General features: G+C 42.2%; 1 protein-coding gene across 3 annotated transcripts in view; it reads left to right on the top strand.

The window, feature by feature from the left end:
- The window catches only part of DCP1A (decapping mRNA 1A), a 50159-nt gene extending 33621 nt beyond the window's left edge, over window positions 1–16538 (top strand). For all 3 annotated transcript variants that reach the window (XM_006196412.4, XM_006196413.4, XM_072941499.1), the window contains 4 exons: window positions 7549–8301; window positions 10274–10339; window positions 12040–12258; window positions 12565–16538. In XM_006196412.4, the coding sequence (XP_006196474.1) occupies window positions 7549–8301; window positions 10274–10339; window positions 12040–12258; window positions 12565–12645 (1119 nt within the window). In that variant the 3' untranslated portion in view covers window positions 12646–16538. The remainder of the gene's footprint in view (window positions 1–7548; window positions 8302–10273; window positions 10340–12039; window positions 12259–12564) is intronic.
- The last annotated feature ends 7410 nt before the right edge of the window (window positions 16539–23948 follow it).

Here is a 23948-nt window from a genome sequence, read left to right as displayed (position 1 = left end):
ATTTTGCAGTAGCCTCCTATCTGGTTTCCCAGCTTTTGCCCTTGCCGCTCTTCCCTGTTCTTAACCCAGCAGCCAGCGTAATCCTGGTATAGCATAAGTTAGATCACGGCATTTCTCTGCTTAAAACCCTCAAATGGTGTCTTGTCTCACTCAAAAGCCAGGGTCATGGCAGTGTCCACAAGGCCCTTCCTGATCTGGGTCCCCTACCCCTAGCCTCATCTGCTTCTCTGCCTTGCTCCCAGTCTCATTGTCTTTTCTGCCTTTCCACAAATGTGCCAGACCTGCCCCTGCCTCAGGATAGGCCTTTGCACTTACTGTCCCTTTGGCCTGGAGGACTTGCCTCCCAGAGGTGGCTTGCTCTCTCTTCCTTCAGGTCTCTGGTGTCTTCCATATAAGTGAGGGCTTTTCTGACCACCCATTTTAAATAACAATCTTCCCCTACCCCTGTCCTCCTGTGATTTATTTTCTCCCAAAGACTTCTGCCCAGCCAACAGGGTTTGTGGTTTTCTTGTTTATTGTCCATCTGCTCCCCACCAAAATGTAAGCTCCTTGGTGGTGTGCCGCTTCATCTGCCTTGTTTGTTGCTGTATCCTCAGCATCTAGCATTGTAAATATTTGTTGAATGAATTAGTTCTCTTCATAACTGATGGCTTGATACGTGAGCAGATATTAAAGGAAAATCATAATTTTTCATTAATTTTTTATTTTGAGATAATTATAGATTCATATGCAGTTGTAAAAAAATAATATGGGAAGGTCCATGTCATCTTTACACATTGACTGCACTGATTATAGCTTGCAAAATAGAGTACACTGTCACAACCAGGATATTGACATAATGTGCCCATCTTGTTCACATTTCCTCAATTTTATTTATATTCATTTGTGTGTGTGTGTATCAAGTTCTGTGCAGTTTTATCTCATGTAGAGCTTTGTGTATCTACCACCACAGGCAAGATACAGAAGACTTCCATCTCCACAAGGAATCCTCCGTGTTGCCCTTTGTTACCACGCTGACTTCCATGTCACGCACCCCCATCCTTTATCCCGAGCAGCGACTGCTCTGTCTCCAGGTCTAAAATGTTGTCATTTCAAGAATATTCTATGAATGGAATCATATAGTATATACCCTTTTGGAATTGCCTTTCTTCACTCAGCATAACTCCTGGAGATTCATTGAAATTGTTAAGTATGTCAGTAGTCCCCTTTTATTGCTGAGTGGTATTAACGCTTTAACCATTCACCTGTTAAAGGACATCTGGGTTGTTTTCAGTTTGGGGCTATTATGAATAAAGCCTTCATGAACATTTGTATTCAGGTTTTTGTACATGAATTTCCTTTTCTCTGGGATAAATGCGCAAGAGTGCAAATGTTGGATAATCTGGTAATAGCATGTTTTAGTTTAATAAGAAACTGCCATAGTGTTTTCCAGAGAGGCTGTACCATTTTACATTCCCATCAGCAATGTATCCACAATGTCTTCATGTGTGTAAATGATAACTAATTTAAACCAAATTTTATACAGTACATTCCTATGCTCCATTTTTACTGTATTTGGGTTTAGAATCTTGAAGGTCAAACATGTATTAAAAGCAGTGCTATGTAAAATTTAATTTTTAAAAAATGTATTTTAAGAGAGGCAGGGATGGAAGGGGCAGAGTCGCCAGATTCCTTCTGGTCTCGTTTTTCAGCCATGAATGTTCAGTGGGCCAGTCACTTCCCTTTCCTTTCTGAATCGTGGGATTAAGGATTCTTGTACTGCCTAACTCACAGACTTACTGTGAGGCCCAAATGAAGAAATGGACCCACAAAAACTCCATTTTGTAGGCTAGACTGACAACATTTTGTAAAATATTGAAATCAAGATCTGGATATTGTCAGATCGAGATCTGGATATTGTCAGAGCCATGTGATTGACTAAAATTAGCTTAAATCCATAATCAGCCCCTGCACACAAATAGTACATTGGTTTAGTAACACTGCCATCTAGTGCTGAGGAGCAAATGTTGCTGTCAAGCCTTAATAGTGTTACATTTTATTTCAGTTTCATAATTCATGTATTAAAATTCCCTTGAGACTATTTCCCTAGTTTGTTTTGTATTGTTTTTTGGTTCCTGTGGTTAAGAATAATCATACCTTCTAGTGTGACCAGTGTACTTACTGTCAGGTAGGAAATCTGACCTGGCAACAGTAAGTCCAAACAGAAGTAGGAAATCCTCTGAACAGCAAGAGCTATGGGGAGAGGAAGGAACAATGTAACACCTGATGTAGTTTATTAGAATTTTTTGTGTACCAGATGTGCTGTCACTCACTGAACTCCATTTCCCAAGGGAATGGTCAGACTAAAACTTGACAATCAAGTGAGGCATTGCCTAACTCAGAATCCAGACTTTAAGCATGTTCAGACATAAGTAAAGAATAAATTTCAGCTTTTCTGTGGATGATGGAAGATGAATCCATGAATAAATAAGCTCAGCTACTAGAGGAATGTGGCCAATTTTTCCTGTCAGTGTGGAGAGAGTCCTCTCCAACTTCCAGGCTGTGAAGCTTTGGGGAGCTCATGTGGACACACATGCTGTGCTCACTCAGCCTCTCGTGACTGATTCAGCCAGTTAACATATTTCCAAAAGTTGGTACGTTTTGACCTATATTTACCTCTTCATTATTCAAGCCTTAGCTGCACCTCTGTTTTCCAGGGGATCATATCACTGGTTGATTAGGTAGCAGTCTAATCTGCTTAATGGACATCTCAGTGTGGTGGCATAGTGGTTGAGAAGGTAGACTGTCTTGTTAGAACTAGGTTGGAGTCTGGCTCCGTCGTTGTTCTTGGGCATCATCTACAAAATGGCAATAATAATAGTGCTGCCCTCACCAATTAGTAGCGTAGTGCATGTAAAGTGTGTAGCACAGGGCCTCCATATAATGAGCTTTCTGTCTGTGGTAACTTACTGCCTTTGCAGCTTCACTTACGTGAGATACCTCTGAAACCCTAATGCTTTGCCACACACCCTATTCCACAGAAAGTCTGAGAACCTGTTTCTGGCCTGGCAGAAGTTGCAGGGAGACAGCATGGAGAAATCTGGAAACTTTCTGCTGCTTTTGTAGTCAGGATTCAGCATTCCACCATATGTTTCATTTTTTAATACAAAGTAGATTTTAAACTATTAGAAATACCTGTTTTTAAGTATAAGTGTAGAAACATTTCACATGTAAATGTGGGTAATTTTAGTTGTTCAAAAGTTGATTTGTGTTCCTCTGGACAAGTGAAAATTTCTACATGGATCATGTCATTTTTGAAGCCTAAGGTGTATTTTATGATGAAGCGTCTCCATGTCCTGTTGTTTGATAGCTCCTTTTCTTAAAACATAAAGTAGTATCCTTACCTGGAAAAGACTTAAATTTCTGCAAAATAGTCCTATTATGGTCCATGTTTTTGTTGGTTAGTGTGTGTGTGTGAAAATTTTCTGTAAATAGATAATGGTGGTAGTTACACAACGTTTGAATGTTTTGAATGCCACTGAAATTTACGCTTAAATATGTTTAAAGTGGGAACTTCTGTTATATATATTTTACCATAATTTTTAGAAATGGGAGGGGGAAGAATTATCTCTGTGCTTATCAATAGACACTTATGATGCCAGGGATCTGAAAGTGAATAAATCATAGTGTTCAGCTTTGGGTAATGGAACCTATGCATTCTACTACAGTTAATGTGGCCTGGACAGAGAAAGAGACCTCTGTCCCAATTGAGGATTCATTGTCTATTTTGGATTACGTTGAATGGATTTGAAATGTTACCAGTGAGTTTTAAACAAACAGCTGTCTTTAATGACTCCTTGTATCAGGGAACAATGAAGGTGATTTGTAATAGTACAGCCTCAATATCCCATCAAGTGGTTTTGTTGTTATTATTTTGCATTATGGGGTATGACATTCTGGAAGGATTTGATGGGTTTTTTTATATTCCAGTATATTATTTGATGTTTCTTAAAATGTATTCAGTATAATGATGATAATAGCCAACTTCCATTTATTGAATGCTTGTCACGCACCAGATTTTATATTGAGAATTGAATGTTCACAACAGCTCTGTGAGATGATTAACCAGTTGCCCCCATCTTTGAATAGAAATCCTATTATTTTCCCAGTTAACAATTGTGAATTGAACCTAGGTATTTTTAACTATTTTTTTAATTGGAGTTTAATTTACAATGTTATGTTAGTTTCAGATGTACGGTAAATGACTCAGTTATACATATATATTTCCCTTTTCAGATTCTTTTCCATTATGAGTTATTACAAGATACTGAATATAATTCCCTGTGCTATATAGTACATCCTTGTTGTTTATCTGTTTTATGTATAGTAGTATGCATATGTTAATCCCAAACTCCTAATTTATCCCCACCCCTCCACTTTCCCCTTTGGCTATTTCCTATATCTTAAGTCTGTTCTGTTTTATAAATAAGTTCATTTGCATCACTTTTTTTTAAGATTCCACATATAAGTGATATAAATTTGTCTTTGCCTGACTTCACTTGATATGATCATCTCTAGGTCCATCCGTGTTGCTGCAAATGGCATTGTTTCGATTTTTATGGCTGAGTAGTATTCCATTGTATATATATACCACATATTCTTATCCATTCATCTCTCAATGAACATTTAGGTTGCTTCCATGTCTTGGCTATTGTAAATAGTGGTGCTGTGAACATTGAAGTCAAAGTATATTTTCAAATTAGGGTTTTCTCTGGATATATGCCCAGGAGTAGGATTGCAGGATCATGTGTTAACTATATTTTTGTGGTTTAAGGAACCTCCATGCTGTTCTCCATAGTGGCTGCAGTAATTTACATTCCTACCAACAGTGTTGGAGGGTTTCTTTTTCTCCGCACCTTCTCTAGCATTTATTATTTGTAGACTTTTTAATGATGGCCATTCTAACTGATGTTGAGGTGATACCTCATTGTAGTTTTGATTTGCATTTCTCTAATAATTAGCAGTATTGAGCATTTTTTCATATGCCTGTTGACCATTGGTATGTCTTCTTTGGAGAAATATCTGTTTAGATCTTCTGCCTGTTTTTTGGTTGGGTTGTTTGTTGTTGTTTTTGTTTTATATAATATTTTGTCTGATTTTAAGCTGTACGAGCTGTTTGTGTATTCTGGAAATTATCTCTTGTCAGTAGCATTGTTTGCAAATATTTTCTCCCAGTTCGTAGGTTGTCTTTTCATCTTGTTTATGGTTTCCTTTGCTGTGCAAAGCTTTTAAGTTTAATTAGGTCCCATTTGTTTCTTTGTATTTTTATTTCCATTACTCTAGGAGACAGATCCGAAAAAATACTGCTGCGATTTATGTCTAAGAGTGTTCTACCTATGTTTTTCTCTAGGAATATTATAGTATCTGGTCTTACATTTAGGCCTTTAATCTATTTATTTTTGTATAAAGAATGTTTTAATTTCATTCTTTCATATGTAGCTGTCCAGTTTTCCCAGAGCACCACTTATTAAAGAGACTGTCTTTTCTCCATTGTGTATACTTGCCTCATTTGCCATGGATTAATTGACCATAGTGGTTGGGTTTATTTTGTGTCAGGGTCTTTTGTGTTTCCATACAAATTTTAAAATTTTTTTGTTCTAGTTCCGTGGAAAATGCCATTGGTGATTTGATAGGGATTGCATTAAATCTGTATATTGCCTTGGGTAGTATGGCCATTTTAACAATATTGATTCTTCCAGTCCAAGAACACGGTATATCTTTCCATCTATTTGTGTCATCTTCAGTTTCTTTTATCAGTGTTCTTACAGTTTTCAAAGTACAGGTCTTTTGCTTTCTTAGGTAGTAAACCGAAGTATTTTTGATTTCAGACCCCAAGCGCTACCATTTTTCCAGAAATAAAAATGTAAGGAAATTAAACCATGTAAGATTTTTTGCATTTTTTTATATCCACAGTTTATAATTAGGTATTAGTGCTGCCTAATATTTGAAATGAGAGTCTGAGTCTGGAAAATCCCTGGAAGTGCTAGGAAGTGTTGTGACAAGATAGTCTTGCTAGTCTCACTACAGCATTATTAGTGGGGGGACCTAAATTTGCCATTTGAGAGTTCCTTCACTTAAACAAAGCCTCTTGTCACATTGACTTGCCAAGATATATTATGTTAGCTTTTTAATATTAAAAGAATTCTCTTTATTGAATATTTTCTAAGCTATAGTGGTCTGGTGTGAAGTTTAAATTTTTTACAACTGGAGAAGACTTCTGCCTCTTCCACAACAGTTATTTCACACCATCTACAATCTCTTCAGACCTGCTCTGCTACGTCTCTCTCACCCCACAGGTGATGCTGTCCTCACACCAGAAAAAATACACAAAATCCGCGAAACTTTTCTGTCCTTCACCTGTAAAACTCCTTTGCATCCTTAGTCCTCAGTGCTGACCTCCTTTCCCTTTTGTTTCTCTTCAACAGAGGGGATCCCTAAGCCCCCTTCCCTTCCCTTCCTGCTGCCCAAAAGCTCCCTGTCTCTTCTTTGCCCCACTCTAGCCCTTCACAGTACAGTGGTACCTGGTTAATGCCACAATTAGTTGTCAGGAGGGTGCAACCAATGTTTGGGGGAAATGAGCTTGTTTTCCTGTAAAAATGTGATCATACCATGGTGCTATCATTATTACATTTCAGATGCAGTGTACTTTAGGACCTTTATAGACGTTCTGAGGCCCTGAAAATCATGTGTTCCAGTGAATTTTTTTTCCATATAAACATATACATAAACAACTAAGTACACTTAGTCCACACACTTTAGGAGTAAAACCATAAGTTGAGGCTACTTGTGTTCTCAAAGTACTTAGGTTTGTCTCCCACCAGAACATAAGCTCTGTCAGGGTGGGACTTTTTTTTGTTGTTACTCCCTGGTATGTCCCTTGGGCCCAGGTCAGAGCAGGACCTGTCATTCTGTGGGTATTCAGTAAATGTTAAATGAATTTGGCAATACTGCTTGAAAGGAAGGTGCAGAAAGCTTGAACATTTCTCCTTTAAATCATTGCAGTAGTATCAATAAGCCAGATCACTAAAATATATATAAATTAAACATTTTTAGGCTTAAATGCTTAGCTTTTTCTTAAGAATTCTGTGATTTGGGAGTAGGAAGGAAGAATGGCCTGCAATTTAAAAACATGGTTAAATTGTGAGGGGCATAATAGAGGTAGGGGATTAAGAGGTACAAACTACTATGAGTAAAATAAATAAGATACAAGGATATCTATATAATAGGAAGTATAGCCAATATTTTATAAGAATGTAAATGAAGTATAAACTACTTGACCTGGAATCCCTGACATTTGAATGTTATGACTAATGCATATTTCCATCCATCAGGTAGAGGGGACTAGAGGCACCTTAGCCTTAATCCTGAGGACATCTATAGTTCCATTTCCTTATTTTCAGACTCCATCCATCCTTGCCTCTGCAAATTGTTTTGGTTGATAGAAAAGAAGTTCAGTTGCACTAGTTTGCAAGAGATTTCTTTCATTGGGTGGTTTGATTTGTTTTTCAGTCTGCTCCATCTGGACACAAACATCTGACAGTGGAAGAATTATTTGGAACCTCTTTGCCAAAGGATCAGCCAACAGTTGTGGGTCTGGATTCAGAAGAAGTGGAGAAACTGCCAGGAGATGCCTCCCAGAAAGAGCCCAGCTCGTTCCTACCATTTTCCTTTGAGCAGTCAGGAGGGGTCCCTCAGTCGGAAAACCTGGGTGTCCATCCTGCTGCCCACCACTCAGTCCAACCTGAAGTCACCACCCCGGTGCTAATCACTCCTGCCTCCATCACACAGTCCAGTGAAAAGCAGGCCCCAAGCTATGCGATCCACGTACACCCTGTGCTGAGTCCCACTCTACCAGCAGAAGCTTCTACTGCACAGGCTCCCCCCAGCCTACCCCGAAACACCACCATCATGCAGGCAGTGAAGACCACGCCTAGACAGAGGTCTCCGCTCCTGAGTCAGCCAGTCCCTGAGCTGAGCCACGCCAGTCTGACTGCCAACCAGAGTCCCTTCAGAAGCCCGCTGAGCATGACAAACACAGCTGGGACACCCCTCCCAAACGTTGATCTTCTCCAGAAACTCAGGTTGACCCCACAGCATGACCAAATACAGACACAGTCACTTGGGAAAGGTGCAGTGGCACCCAGCTTTTCTCCAGCAGCTGGCCAGCTGGCCACGCCTGAGAGCTTCATAGAGCCTCCCCCTAAGACAGCAGCAGCGAGAGCCTCAGCCTCCCTGAGCAACATGGTGCTTGCTCCCCTTCAGGTACTGGCGGGAGGGTGGGTGGCCATAACTAGACGGAATGAAACTATAATAACCTAGATTTTGACTGACATGAGACAGTCATTCAAAGAGACAAATGTTGAGTCTGGCAGGAGCTAGAAAAAGGGGGAGATGAGAACCCCTGCAGTGATTAACCAGATGGTTGATTGATGGTGTTGTAACTCAGTTCCACTTCACAGAATTACTTCAGCTGGTAAAAGCTAAGACATGGTATTTGTATTTTCCTTCCAGGGTATGTATTTTAGGGGGTTTTGTTCATTTTTACCTGACAGTTCCAGGGGTCCTTATTTGACTCAGGACCATGGACCCAAAGTATCCCAAGCTTTGTGCCACTCCCAGATCCTTCAGTATTCTCACTGAGTGCCTGCCTTGTGCCCAGCCCCTTAGGGGTGCCCTGAGAGCATCTCAGACTTGGAGCTGTGAGGTCAAGTAAAGCTTCCCGGTAAAACTGATGTTCAGCTGAGATCTGAAAACTCAGTAGAAATTAGCCAGCGGTAGGAAGAGTGTACATGCAGGAAAACAGTACATGCAGAGGCCTGGACATGAGAAGGTATTTTCTGAACTTAAAGGACTGTAGTGCTGGTGGATCTATGTGGTAGGAAACTTGAAGGAGCAGGTATTTGGTTGATGAGCAAAACTTTGTAAACTGTGTCAAGGAGTTAGAGGTTTCTTCTGAGGGCCCCGGGTAGTCTTTCAAGGGCTTTGAGCCGAGGGTGGCATGCTGGGAAAGGAGAAGATTGAAGTGGGACAGCCCTTAAGAAGTAGACTGGGACAGTCACCCAGGCTTGAGCCGATGGGGCTCTGCAATGGGGAGTGTGGACAAGTGGATTTGTTAAGTGTAATCGATGGGACTTGGTGGTAGGTTGGCTGTAGGGGTGAAGGAGAGGTTTGCCCATGATAATTTATAAGGTTGTTGAGTTTACAAATGAGGAAATCAGGTCAGAGTTGAAGTGACTTATGCAAGATCACAGTATTCATTGCCTTTCATTCAGGGTTTCATTCTCATGCCCTTTAATAGTAATAGTCTCCAACTCTTAACATTTTGCCAAATAGTATTATATAAAAGAGCCTATCATAATAATTGAATATTATTTCTTAGTTAAAGGAGTATTTTGTTCCATTCCTTTGAAATTCTGTACAGAAAGAGAAAGAACTTAATGTCTTAGCTTCATCATTAAATTGTCAATTTTTGCCATTTCTGTTGAGGTGCTCTGCAATGTAAGGAGGAGAGAGAATGTTCTGTGTAACAGATAGGAATCCCACCCCTGGAGTGTGCCCGCTGCCACTGTTCCTGCTGTTCTGGAAGTACAGCCAGCAGTCTTGAGTGCCGCCCCCTCCAGATTCTGACCTCTGGGTCAGCACCCTGCTCTCCGGCATGCCTCCTTGCAGGGGAAGCTTGCATACATGTATGTTTTCATTTACGTGGCAGTGGTGAATTTTAGGACCTGGGGCTTCATTGAGTTCTAGTGTGTTTGCTCTACAACAAGTTCTCTGTCTCCCAATGAATGAGGACAGAATTTAGCACATGGAAGTGTAACACTGGATGAAGACTATTTAGTGCCACCTGTCCAGAGCTTAATCACCTTATCAAGAGCGATCATGCTGCCAGGATCTTGCCAGACTCAACAGCACAAACGTGCTTGTGCTTTCCCTAGCTCTTACAAGAGACACAGGTTTCAGGTTTTTCCTTAGAGACGCCATAAAGGCTTTGCACACACCCCTGCTCTCAGGTGCAACTGGAGGAGGCCGGGGGCTGTCCTGAGGCTCTCTTCCTGCAGTCCAGTCAGTGGTTGCGCTGTCACAGTTCTTGTCAGCCTTTCCCCTCAGGAATCTAGGATCTAGTTCACGTCTGAACTGTTCCTTACTGCTGCTAAGCTCAATTTTTCCCCAGTAACTAAGAAATCTTAATCGAAGCTTGCTACATCTATGTGACTTTTCTTTTTAAACATTGCAGTCTATGCAGCAAAACCAGGATCCTGAAGTTTTTGCCCAGCCTAAGGTGTTATCCAGTGCCATTCCGGTAAGGATTCCCTTTTCCTGAAGAGCACATTATGTTTAAATTCTTATGCTGTGTATGAAGTAAAACATTGTCACTTGAGGGAAAAGTTTTAGCTTTCAAGCCTAGACCTGTCTTAGATGCCCGCTCCTAGAGCAGCGCTCCTTGCCTCCTCCAGGCAGTGTTCATTGCTGAGGCCTTTGTCGGCCTCAAGTCATCTCTGTAACGATGTCTTTCCTGACTATGTGTGTGCAAGGGCAGGGCCAGCCACAGGGTGGGCACTCATCAGTGTTCGCGAGTGGGCCACGGCTGAGAGCATGTCGGCCTGGTTTCTGTGAGTAGCTGTGGTGAGAGCTGTGGTGGCCCGGTAAGCAGAGGGCAGTGTGGCTGCCCTGCTCTGGTTGGCTTTCCCATTGCTCTGATGGCAGAGCCTCCCAGGCCTGTCCTCTGTCCCTTGCTGCTTCTCCCCTACCTTGTTTTTTAAAAGTTGTCCCCATCCTCCATTACCTACCAGCCTTGACATGCACACTTTTTTTCTTTTTCAGTTCCTAAACTTTTGTGTTCCATTTGCCTTTGAGTCTTTACACATCTCCTCAAGTCTCAGAATTTAAACTAAAGCCAGCTCTCACTGGCCTTAACTGGTCTTTTCTGTAACTTGTCCTGCTGCTTGGTGATTGGTGGGAGCGCTCAGCCTGGCATTGCACCAGAAGACAAACTAAATGGCTCAGAACCCAGAAACTATGCTTTTAAAACTCTTGGTTCTTTGTAGATGAGGAGGGTGGCAGGAAAAGAAAAATTTAGATCTCTGTTGATTGTATCAAAAATGAGGATTATTTGTTTAAAAACTCATTACGACTGTTTGGTATCTTTTGATGGTTAGCCATTATTAGCCTAGAAGTACATCTAAGTCGGGGAAGGAGGTAGATGTTAATTTTTCTTTAGTTGTATCTTTGATATCTGTATGATGTAATAAATATATTGAACACCACAAAAGAAAATAATACTTCATATAACTGGGTTTTTTAAAATTCCATTTTTATTGAAGTAAAACTTACATACAATAAAATGCAGGGGGGGAGGATATAGTTCAGTGATAGAGTGCATGCCTAGCATGCACGAGGTCATGGGTTCAATCCCCAGTACATTAGTTAAATTTTAAAAAATGCTAATAAATAAATAAACAGTTACTTCCACCCCCCCAAAAAAATTTTTTAATAAAATAAATTTTAATGAATAAATAAATAAATATAGTTTTTTTTGTTTGTTTTAACATATGTATATCCCCTGGGTAACCATCCAATCAAGATAAATAACATTTCTATCACCTCAGAAAGTTCCTTCATACCCTCTTCCAGTCATTTCTCTGCCCCCTCATAATGTAAAAACCTTACATTTTTGATTTCTCATAGGACTGTTCTTACTGTGCATATCCTGCTCTTATTTATCAGATTCCCCTTCTGTGATGATCAGACTTGGCTTCTGATAACAACTCTAGAGTGTCCTCATCATACAAATGGGCTCTTCATCTTTTAGCTAACAGGCTTCCTAACCAGATGTAAAATACTCAAATGCTGCTCCTGAGTGTTTATCTGAATCCCAAATGGCTAGCGTTGGACTCTACGCTCCAGTCTCCTACTGCTCAGGCTTGTTGTCAGGTGTCCCACTGTAGAGCCTGGCTGCTGGCTTCCACACTTCCGTGCCGAATGACTATTGTTCCCCTGCAGGTGGCAGGCCCCCCACTGGTTACTGCAGCAACCACAGCAGCGTCCTCAGTCCTACTGTCCCCAAGTGTTTTTGAGCAGACAGCTACAAGGTCCTCAGACCTTGAGAGGAAAGCAAGCTCCCCTTCTCCTCTCACTGTTGGAACATCAGAAAATCAGAGAAAGCCTTCTATTATCCTCAGCAAGTCTCAGCTCCAGGATACATTGATACATCTAATCAAGGTATGTAGGATATCAGTTTAGTCTTTGAATTTTCATTCTTCAAAAAAAAAAATTGTACGAGTTCTTAGAAAATCAGTTCATAAGGAAAATTCAAGACTAGCCAGGACTCATGTTTCTCTCTTCCTGAGCATATGCTCCTGGTGGAAAAATATCTGAGTGAATTCCAAAATATTAATCATGGTTGTCTCTGGGTGGTGGAATTCTTTGGGTAATTAATTATACAAATCATTTATACAGCTTTTTCCTAAGGTGTTATTAAGGAAGTAAGTTGTAATGAGGTAAACATGACATTACCATCTCTTCCAGAATGATTCCAGCTTCCTCAGTACACTTCATGAAGTCTACTTGCAGGTTCTGACCAAGAACAAAGACAACCACAACTTATGACTGGAGCAGAGTAAATCTGAAGGCAGTGTTGACCTCAGAAACAAATAGGCCTCATCATGGAAACTTCTGAACAGAACACTGAGTTTTGAGAATCCTGAAATTGAGCCTGTGAGAGACTCATTCCTTAAGAATGTTTTCCAAGTGACGTTCTCAGTGATAATGGAGGTTTCACTGTGAAGCATCACCAGCAGACCTTTGTTTTGACAAAAAAAAAAAAAGAAAAAAAAAAAGACCATTGTGTTAAGTTAAGTTGTGTGGGTGTTTTCATCAGCTCTAAGCAAGTTTGTGAAATAAGAAATCTGATTTTCAGCTCGCTTTCACATTCAAGGTCTTGGGGAAGAGGGGTCACCACCAGCCTTGCAAAAGAGTTCAGCCCAACCCACACTCCTCTCCCCTCCAGTCCCCCCTAAAAACTTGAGTATTAGGCTGGTAGTCAATTTCTGAACAGAGCAGAAGTCAGCTCTGTGCAAAGTAGCTTCGACTTTTAAGGATCAGAGTTTAAGTTGACAAATTCAGACTGCTTTGTTCAAGTGAAGTATATTTTATGTGACTGCCCCATTTGGGCCTTAAAAGTTCTGAAATTTCTTAATTGTGTTTTGTTTTTAAGTGTTCCCAGTGCTGCCATGCAGCGGGCTCCCAGTGCAGTGACAGCATTAGAATTGGGCCCTATTGGGCCTGTGGTGGTGTGGGAGCAGGTATGGCACACCTTTGAAGTAAATGCTGGGTTAAAGCCCAAATTCTATCAAAAATCTTCACTATAAGTTAGACTCTCCAGTATTTTTGAAAATGTTAAGTTTGTGTGTGAATCATAGCCTTACTTTCCTTTTCTGTCTAAACACAGTTACAAGTCATTGTTAATTGTTTTCCTTATTAACACTTGGACAAAAAGACCAGTGGACCAATCTGACAAAGCCATTCTGGTTCCATTTCTCAAGTCTACTGAGAATAGTTTTAAAGCTATGCAGAAAAGGGAACTGTTACTCACACTGCCCTTACTTTATTGTAGAATATGGAGTTAAAAGCAAAGTGTAAAATTCAGAACTTTACCAATGTATTCCTAGGCTGAGTACTTTTGCAGCCCAAAGTGTGAAAATATGTAAAGATGCTTTGTTATGCTGCTATTGATCTGCCATGATTTATATTTATTCTTTTATGGCATGTAATGGTGATTAGTAATATTTTAATGTAGATTTTGATTTATTTCAGCAATAGTAATTTTAAGATATTCTTTGAATGAAAGTGTCTTCATTTCTATGATACAGGTCATTTTGTAGTATTTAACCAATTAAGATGCACTGCTTACTTTTCTGAGCACTATTTAATGATGGGGTCAAAACCCAATTGGCTCAACCAGCTAGCGTAAGGATTAGCTGTGAATAATGCTGACAGATGTGATGGTTCCTCGGGAACAATCATTTAAGCTTTAATGGTAACTCAATCATAAATCCATAGATTTTTTTTTCTAGCTGAGATTTTAGAATATTACTTGTGAATGACATACTTGTTTGAGTTTGATCTTAGTTTTTTAGCATAAAGAATACTTTGATTGGATTTTGTTAATCTAAACACGCTTCCTGGACAACTTCTCTGCTTCCCTATTTAGTGTCTTTTATTGCTGTCTACCTAGTTATTTGTGAATTGTGCAGATGTCAGGGAAGCTTCTAAGTTCTCATATTCAATTAGGAATAGTTTGTTTTCAAAGGTAGTATAAATATTCAACAACCAAAAATGAATTGCTCGTGCATCAGCGGGAAAAGAGAAAGTTACAGTAAGATAAGGAGTGTTGCTGACGCCAGGAGGTGGTGTCCACGTAGTCACGTGACTGCTCTCAGAAAACAGTTGCACTAGTAGGTTTGCTCACCCCCCAAGTGTAGTCTCACTGGGCTTTGGTAAATGGAAGAATCAAAGGGTTCTGTTTATGATAGACATTTGAATTGAAATGATGATTTGAGTATGTGTAATAGTATGATAGAGTTAAGAGAGAATATCCTGAAGGGGGTCTGTAATCGAATCTGTTAAATTCCACCCTCTAATCCAAGGAATGACTATGATAGACAGTAAAGAGAATCTGTGATAAGTTTTCCTTAGTGTGAAAGTAAACTTTTAAGTGCCCGAGTCATGGAGGCTTGAAAAGGGTAAACCTGTTTCAACTCCCAAATTTATATATTCATTTAGGGAAGCATTTAGGGAAAATTCAGGAGCCAGAAGTTCACCGTCATTATTACCAGGAAGTTCAGGCCAGAATGAGTCCCTAGAGAAGTCAGGCCAAGCCTGAATAGTTGCAGTTGGATGACCCTGGCCCGAAAGTTGTGGTTCAGTTGCCTTACTCCTTTTTCAGGCTTCTGTCCAGAACCTCATGCTCGTTTAGGTTGCATGTTTACATTGCTGCAGTGACTTTACTGGAATCTTAGTTGAATCAAAATGTACACCAAAACAGATGCTTCTTGATGGGTTTGCAGGACTCCAGGTGACCAGCGTTTAGGCTACCCTATCTGTACACCCACCCTCACCCCTGTGGATGGCACTACTCTTTTGTTGTAGTTAATATGATGTCTTTGAATGGACTCGCACCTCCCAAACAGCCTATTCCTTTAAGGCAGAAGCTCCTCCTCATTGTGCATCTCTCCCAAGGTTTACAAGGTGTGACTTTGAATCTGAAGTTTTCAAGTGACTGTCAGTGTCAGGAGAAGCATTTCATGCCATCTGCATGTGAGCGTGAATGTCCACAGCTTAGCATCAAAGGCTTTTGGGTAGCCATCACCAAGGGGTTTTGTTAAGAGCCCTAAGTTGACCTGGGTCCTTACTTGCCAGAGGATGCACAGGCTTAGTTTAGAATATGACCCGATTTTGCATGTGAAGTATTTGTTCTTTATCCACCTATGTTTTCTTGTAAAAATTGTAAACCCCATCAGATCTTCTACTAGGTAAATATTTTTAAACCATGCAGCTTTATTACTCTCCTCCCCAAAGAATGTAGTTTGAAACTTTCTCATTTTGGTAGTAGAGGCCATAACTGCCATTGTATTACTAACAATGCAACATGAAATTGAAGGTGCCTAACTGCTTAAAAAACAAAATCAGCCATCATACTGTATCTCTGGGCAAGATGTAGAACACAGAGGGATGAGAGGTGGCACAGGCACAAGTGGGCTCAGCCCGCGTGAGTGAAGACAAGGAATCACAGAGACGTGTGTCCCACGTTCTTGCTGCACATTTGCTGCTGAGCATGTGTTTCTTTCTTACCTGTCTTTGGTTTTCTTCAGTTGTATTCAGAGGGCCCTCTGGAATCACTGGTGCCCTGTGTGTTCAGGTGTCTAAAATGTTAAGATCTGAACCAAGTAAAGCAGCTTACACTGGCTTTTTAAAAGCTGTGCTTGAGAACATTTCTCTGAGTGGGCCGGGGCCTCAAGGAGCCTGTTTTTCAGCAAATTCAGCAGGAGAGATGTGTGCAATGTTTCACTCGGTTTTGTATTTGACATCTTCATTTGAAATGCTGAGATGCAATATCGTTCACTTCGGGGAAAATGCACAATTGTGTTTCCCTTTTATCTGTGTGATTCCTTAAGAAACGTGTTTTTAAAATATGTGTTCTAAATGGTTTTTTATTCTGTATTATTGCTTTGGCCATGTGGCTCCCATGATTTTCAGTGTACCAGAGTCTCAGCTCCCTGCAATGTGGGGGTGAGCAGCTCTGGAACTACAGCAAGATTTCTGTTCCATGAGCTCAATACGGCATCATTAACATTTTTAATGGTATGGATTTTATACCATCTGTGTATGTTTGCAAATATTAAGTTATTACCTGTTTTCAAATGAGCATTTTTCATCCTAAATTTTATATGTTTGCAAATATATTTTTTTAATAAAAGTTCAAAACCAAGTTTTAGCACCTACTAAATTTTCATTGTGTTTTCATTGCATTTACAGAAACAGGAACTTTTGGATGAGCTGCTGCACTTTGCCAGAGCCTCATACTGTGAGGGGGTGTGGGGTAAGAGAACAAAACCAGCAAACTCTTGTCTCCCTGTTTCCAACCTGAGCCCCAGGGTTTCTGTGTTACATGAGCACTTCCCTCCCTGGTAGCTAAATTTTCAGTGTGTAACTCGAGAGGAGACATCTAGAGAACTTTATTTATTCCTCTAAGGTGTCCCCAGATCGAGGGTACAGTTCTAATTACGGCCCAAGACACTGTTTTATAGGGGCTTTCCAGCCGGGTCATTTCCCAGATTCACTCAGTTCATGTGTAATGAGCTGTCATTATGTGCCAGGCATCCAGGATGAGAAGGAAGGAGGAAAAGAGGGTGGGAAGAAAGTAAAATATGATTATTATGGGAAATAGAGGGGAAAAAAAGCGTTAATCCTGTCTCCCTAATAATTGTTCACATTAAGTATGTTTCCAAATACTTCTCCCTAAAATATTTGCTATACCTGCCTGCTTTCTCGGGGCAGAGCATAGGCTTAACTCTCGCTGTGTGACTATGTTGTACACACATACCAGTCATCACTAATGCAAGCTCATTCACTGCTGAAGGATTGCTGTCCGTTATTTTCTTGATCTTCACAATAACCCGTGTGAGGGAAAAGGGAGTTGAAGCTGAGCGTGACTGAGGACGTGCCAAAGGCAGCTGCTCATTAAGCCAGTGGTGAGTGGAGCGCCCAAAGCCCAGCAGACCGGAGACTGGTCTAGAATTTTTTCTTGACTCTGTTGCCTCCATGACAGATATTCTAGATTGCTTTTTATAGTTCCTTAGGTCACTCGTTACCACTGTTTATTCAAAGCTAGAGTGACTTGCTCACCTGCTACTTTTCAGCTGTCATGAGCTAGGAAACCAGGGAATCATGTTCATCAGGATTTCATGAAAAACTAAGGTGACCGGGTCCTAAACAAGAGCTGTAGGGGTTGGGATTTTAGGCTTCCTGGTTGTTTCTGGTGATGTTTTCACTCACTGTTTATGGATCCTGCTTCATAAGAGCAGGAGGGCCAGCGGGGCTCAGAGGCATCCTGCCAGGACACCGGTGGAGTGAGGAAGCCGAGGCCCAGGGCAGAAGGTGGGTGCAAATCCAGCACTCCCTTCTCCTCCTCCACCACCATTGCTGCTTTCCAAATCAGGGTTTTAAGATTTGAAGCAAGTTTATTGTCTCATCCTGTCCCATCCCAGCCTGACACAGGTACAGTTTTGTGACAAGGAATACTGTTATTTCAAAATGTGCTTTTGATGGTCACGTCCTCCTTGAAGCCTTCCCTGATCTGCAGCCTTAGCAGGCAATTCTTTGTACAGATCACAGGACAGGGCCGCAGGACACACGGCCCCTGCTGACCTGTGACCTGTGACCTATGAACCAAAAACCGAGAGAGGGTCATCTTCCCCGAGCATCTAGCACAGCGCCAGCACACAGGCCTTGGTAAATGGAATGAACAAGTGAATTAATGAGTGAATCAAAGGGTCAGTGATGGCAAAACCATGTCACTGTCTTGCCTGGGTGACCAGCACCAGCAGTACATTTCTGTCTGGCCTCAGTAGCATAGAGCAAACGCTTTTTGGAGGCCTTGGAGTCTCTAAGTCACAAGAACAGGATGGCTGGCTAGATGTCATTGCTAATTCTGAAGGTGGGGGTGGGCTGAGAGATAGTAAAAGCCATTGTGTTTGGAGGGTTACCCTCCTGAGCTTGGGCCTTCCCAAAGCTCCTCCTCCTCCCAGCCAACCTATGAGGGAGGCGCTGGTATGGCTTCACATTTCCCAGGAGGAGCTATGTGGCTCCGAACAGGGAAACAACCATGCCCTTCTCCAGAATGCTCTAGCCCTACCCTCAGTAACCATCACCTCAGCTATTCAACAACTGTGTAGGAGAAAATCCACTTCATCTCCCCACAGCAAAGCAAAAACGTTCATCTTTAATATCCAGGGGAACAAAGACCACCTCCACCACGCTAGCTTGCCCAGGGAAACCAGGAGCTGTCAGGAGAGGGAACAGGATGATGATCTCTCTGCACTCCATCCCGCAGGTGGTGCAAGTGGGACCCAGCTGGCCTAGAAGTGCCAACAGCGTTGCCCTAGCCAGCCTGGCTCGGCGCCCCTAGACAGCAGCTAATGGGGGCTGTTGAGGCTGCTTCCTGCTCCCTACCCGGGGAGGTGCCCAGGCTCCACTCCTCAAGTTACAAGCTACAGTGACTAGGCACTTTTTCTATGTGAGCCAGGAAAGCAGGCCCAGCATAGCTTGGCCAGGCTCCATGCTGGTGCTCACCTTTCAGGAATGCCAGGTGTCTCCAGCCTTGGCCCTCTGCGATGACTCAGAAGGTCAGCCAGTCCTGGGACTGGCCAAGGGACACACAGTGGTGTGTGACCAGAAAAAAGTCCTCTTTTCCGGAAGCACAATGCTTGCTGGAGTGAAAGCATGAGTGTTATTTGTTACCATACAAACACGATAGCAACACAAATGTCCACCCAAGGTGGGACACTGGGTGACCTTCCTCTTCACCAGTCATATTCCTGGGAGAGAAAAGCGCATGGACTCTGTAACGAAGGATTTAAAATGCCCAGCAATGTAAACTGGCAAGACGTACAGAAGGGTCATGACTTTATTTGAAACATTAATGTTCATGGATAGAAAGGGGGAAAAAAGACTAGAAGGAAAATAACCAAGATGTCCGTGATGACCCCTGGATGGTGAGATTATGGAGAATGAAGTTGTCTTCTTTGTGTATCAGTCAGGGTCCAACCAAAGAAGTAGAACCTGCAGACCTCAGTTAAGAGATTTGTGGCAAGGAATTGGATTGCTCCGGGGGGGGGGGGGGGGCTGCAGGGCAGGCTGGACCCTCAGGTGAGCTGCCACAGGCAGAATACCTTTTCTTCTTCAGTCTTTCAGCTAACTGAATCAGATCCACCCAGGTTATCTAGGATAATCTCTTTTACTTAAAATCAACTGATTACAAACTTTAATCACACCTACAAGAGATACCTGCACAGCAACATTTAGGTTAGTGTTTGATCAAACTGTGTCTGTAGCCCAGCCGAATAGACACATAAGAAAGACTATCACATTATTTTTGTTAAATTCTCAAATTTTCTACAAGGAACATGTGTTACTTATATAATTTTTTTTTAAAAAAATAGCAGTAAATGACAAAACCACCATGAGATACCAATTTGCACCTACAAGGCTGGCTAAAATAAAAAAGATGAATGTTAACAAATATTGACAGCCAAGAAATCAGAATCTTATCCATTGCTGGTGAAATTGTATAATGGTGCAGCCACTTTAGAAGACAGTTTGATTGTTTCTCAAACAGTTAAACATGGAACCGTCATATGATCCAACAATTTCACTCCTAGGTATATACCCAAGAGAACTGAAAGTATATCCGCACAAAAATGTTTGTGTCAACATTCGAAGCAGCATCATTCACAATAGCAAAAAGGTAGAAACAACACAAATGTCCAGCAACCCATGAATGGATAAACAAAATGGATGTTATCCATAGGATGGAAAGTTATTCATCAATAAAAAGAAGTACTGATACAAGCTACAATATGGATGAGCCTTGAAAACCAAGTGAAAGGAATCACTCACGAAGACCACACATCATAGATGAAATGTCCAGAATAGGCAAAGCCATGAAGACAGAAAGCAGGTTAGAGGTGGCTGGGCCTGTGAGGGAGGGGGAAATAAGGAACTACCACTAACGGGTATGAGTTTCATTTTGGAGTTACGAAAGTGTTTTAAAATTAGATCATGCTAATAAGTGCACAAGCCTATGAATATACCAAAAAATCACTGAATTGTACCCTTTAAAAGGGTGAATTTCATATGTTAATTATATCTCAATAAAGCTGTGATTTTTATTTTTTTTTTAAGCAATAAATGAGAAAGGAAGGAGGAGAGAGCACCGCGTGTACCTGGGTGAGTTGCTTCCCAGCAAAGTCGAGTTGCTGTTGAATTATTCTGTCTCCCGGTTCCTTTTCTCACCCTTACCTCCCTGTCATGGAGCTCTTGCCCAGGGCCCAGGACCCCAGAGTCTGCAGCTGTCCTGAAGAAAACCATCTACAAAACTCATCCCAGAATACTCTCTTCTCATTGATTTTCCCTTTGCTCACTGGCCACGGGGGTTCCAATACCTTCCGCTGCCTACATACCACTGCTGGGAAGAGCTTCCTGTTCTGTGAAAATGATGGCAGCCTTCCACCCTTGAATTTGGTTCCCTCAGGCAGAGAAGGGAAAATGAGAAAACACCTCTGTGTGTTTTTGAGAACATTTTACAGATATGATGAAACAGCGGCCCAAAGACATGAAGGGATCCACCCAAGGCCTCCCCTCTCCCCCAGCACATGCTGGGACCTCTCTACTAAGGCAAAGGTCACAGAACCAGACTTTCTAGAGAGCTCATTGCCAAAGATGGATCAAGGGCATTAGAAGGGTTGCCACCCGCTGACCCAGTAGAACTCTGATTAGGAGATGACCTGCCAGGAGGACAAGGATTTAGGTACCACATGTTAACTGCAGGATAATATATCCTGGGGAAAAAACTGGAAGCCCTCACTAAGGGATGGTTAGGAAATGAAGACACAGTTCCATGATGGAACAATAAACGGCTAGTAAAAATGACATCTTTGAAAAATTTTGGCATGCTAATGGGAAAATGGAAGAGAAAAATTATAAATTGTATCTGATCCTGACAATGCGCCCCCAAAAATCCCACAATAGCAAACACATTGAGAATCACCCCACATCTCTCAGCCCCTGGCCTTTGACCTTGTTTTATTGTTTCATAACAATTATAGTAAGTCAATCTTTGTCAAGTGAACAAATAACTTTAACAGTGGTCCTCTTTGGGTAGGATTTGGGATTAGGTACAATTTGAATTTACTTTTTTTTTTTTAGTGGAAGAACTGGGGCTTGAACCTAGGACCTAATGCATGCTAAGCATGCACTCTGCCACTGAGCTATACCCCCATCCCCCAATTTGAGTTTACTTTTAAATTTTCTATACCTTCCAGGTTTTTACAATGAGCATATTTTACTTTTATGTTTAAGGGGGAAAAGTGTTTTTTAAAAAACAAGAACAAAAACAAAAGTCAAATCAAGAAAAACAGGAGGTTCTGTGAGATGAACTGTGTGTGATCTCACTTTCCTGGAGACAACGTTATCAAAAGAAACATCTCCCCCAAAATGCCTCTGGAAGGAAATTTCGGGCGTTGAGAGGAGAAATGGGTTCATTAAAATTCAATCATGGGAGGGTACAGCTCAAGTGGTAGCATGTATAAGGTCCTGGGTTCGATCCCCAGTACCTCCTCTAAAAATTAAATAAATAAGTAAAATTACCTTCCCCCCAAAATAAACAACAACAACAAACGAAAAACAAAAGAACAAAATAAAATTTAAACTCAATTAATCAACCTACAAGCCTATACAGAGTGTCCAAGAACAGGCCCCTGCAGGCCTTAAGCCTTGGATATAAGTTAAGAAAAGTGTGTTGAGGACCCAGACTGGGATGTTGGCTCCACTGCAAGCCCAGTGCTGGCTTGGGCCCCCAGTGCCAGCCCAGGCGTGCCTCAGCAGCACACAAATAGGCCTGACCTGCCAAAGTGATGCCCAGTGCTGTCACTCAGGGACACAGCTGCTTAGGACCCGTTCACGCCTCATCGGTGTCCACTCAGGGAACGTGCCGGGGCACATTGGGATGGCTTTGCCCTGAATTTCATGCCGTTAGCAAAGCTCACCCTCACTGGTGAGCGCCCACCGCCTGGGGGTTTGCTCACAACCCGAAAACACCCAGGACAGGCAGCAGCCTGGCTTATGAAACACAGGGGCATCCTTACATAATCATGAGAAATTACAAGAAAAAAGCACATTCATAAAAGTGCACCTCCCAATCTCAACAGTACTTTTTTCAAGATGGAATTTCATTTTGCTTTTTTTGGGATTATAAGAGTCAACAATGTTCAGTAGCACTAAATTCAAACAAAAGAGAAATTTGTGAAGTAGAAACTAAAAGTGCCCCTCAGCCCAACCCTGCGAGTCCCCCATGGCTTGGAGCTTGTCTTGCAGCCTCTGTTTAGCCCAGGCACACTTACAGACATGCACATGCATGGGTGCACACGCACACGCTTTTATTTATTTTTAACAGAAATAGGATATCACACTCTACCTGCTGTTCTATTCCTTGCTTTTAACTCATTAACATCACAGACATCTCCCTACCACATGCTGAACTTTCAGCTCTTCATTCAGCCCACGGGGCACCCAGCAAGGCACTGAACTCAGGTCTGTCCAGCTCCAGAATCCAAGTCCTAATGGTCTTCTAGTGTTTTCCTCTGGAGAGTTCTCAGAACCCCAAACAGAATTGCCTGAGGATCTTCTTAGAAATGCAGAGTCCCAGGCCCTGCACCGAGATTCTGATTCAGAAGGTTAGATGTGGTGCCCCGGGATCTGTGTGTGGAATAACTGCTGCAGGCAATTCTTATGACCCAGCCAGCTAGGGGACTGTCATGTCTGGTGATTAAGGACACTAGGAGCTACGGTTCCCCGCAGATCCTTCCCATATACTTCAGAATATACCCATGTCTCAGGAGGTATGTTCTTCACACTGATTGGGTGAAATGACCAGGCAGGTGGCCACCGTCCCCTGCCTTCTGCCATCCCAGACGTGCTTGCAGGCGGAGCTTCCCTCAGCATCATCTCCCAGGCACAGGGTTCCCAGTGGAAGTACACAAGCATGGTGGGAACCTTTGTGTCCGAGGGTCCGACAGGTTCCCAGGGCTGAGCAACAGGAGGAGCTGGACCTAAGCTCTGCCCTGTGCCTTAGCTGAGGTACCCAGGCTTTGTGGTGACACCAAACTGGGACTCATTCACCTGGAACTCCAGGATGAGAATAAGCTGCCTCAGGGGTTCCTAGAGCCCCAAAGTAGGGCAGGTGGTGGGGCATCTTCTTTCACCACTGCTGGGTCCTCAGCACCATGGAGAGACCTGTACCACCATTAGAGACCAGGGTGGGTGCAGAGTGGCAAGGATTAGTCCCACTGGGCAGATGGAAGAATTGAATTTTGGAATAGGAAGCTACTGCTCTAAAGGCCAGGTAGGCAGGTTTCCGTGGGCTGGGCCAGCAGGAGCCAAGTGCTATGGGATGCAGGGATGCACTTGGCTTAGGGTCTGGCTGGGCATCTGGAAGCCAGGCCATCAGAGGAACAGCTGAGGAGCACCCGGAGTTGGGGTGAGGGACTCATATTCAGTCCATTGTCCCTCATGACCCATGGCTCAGAGTGTGGGTGATGCAAAGGACGTAGAGGGAGCACAGGCAGCGTGTGGCC

The sequence above is a fragment of the Vicugna pacos genome, chromosome 17, assembly GCF_048564905.1.
Source record: "Vicugna pacos chromosome 17, VicPac4, whole genome shotgun sequence".
Classification (NCBI taxonomy): domain Eukaryota; kingdom Metazoa; phylum Chordata; class Mammalia; order Artiodactyla; family Camelidae; genus Vicugna; species Vicugna pacos.
This window is presented reverse-complemented; position numbering and strand designations above follow the sequence as displayed.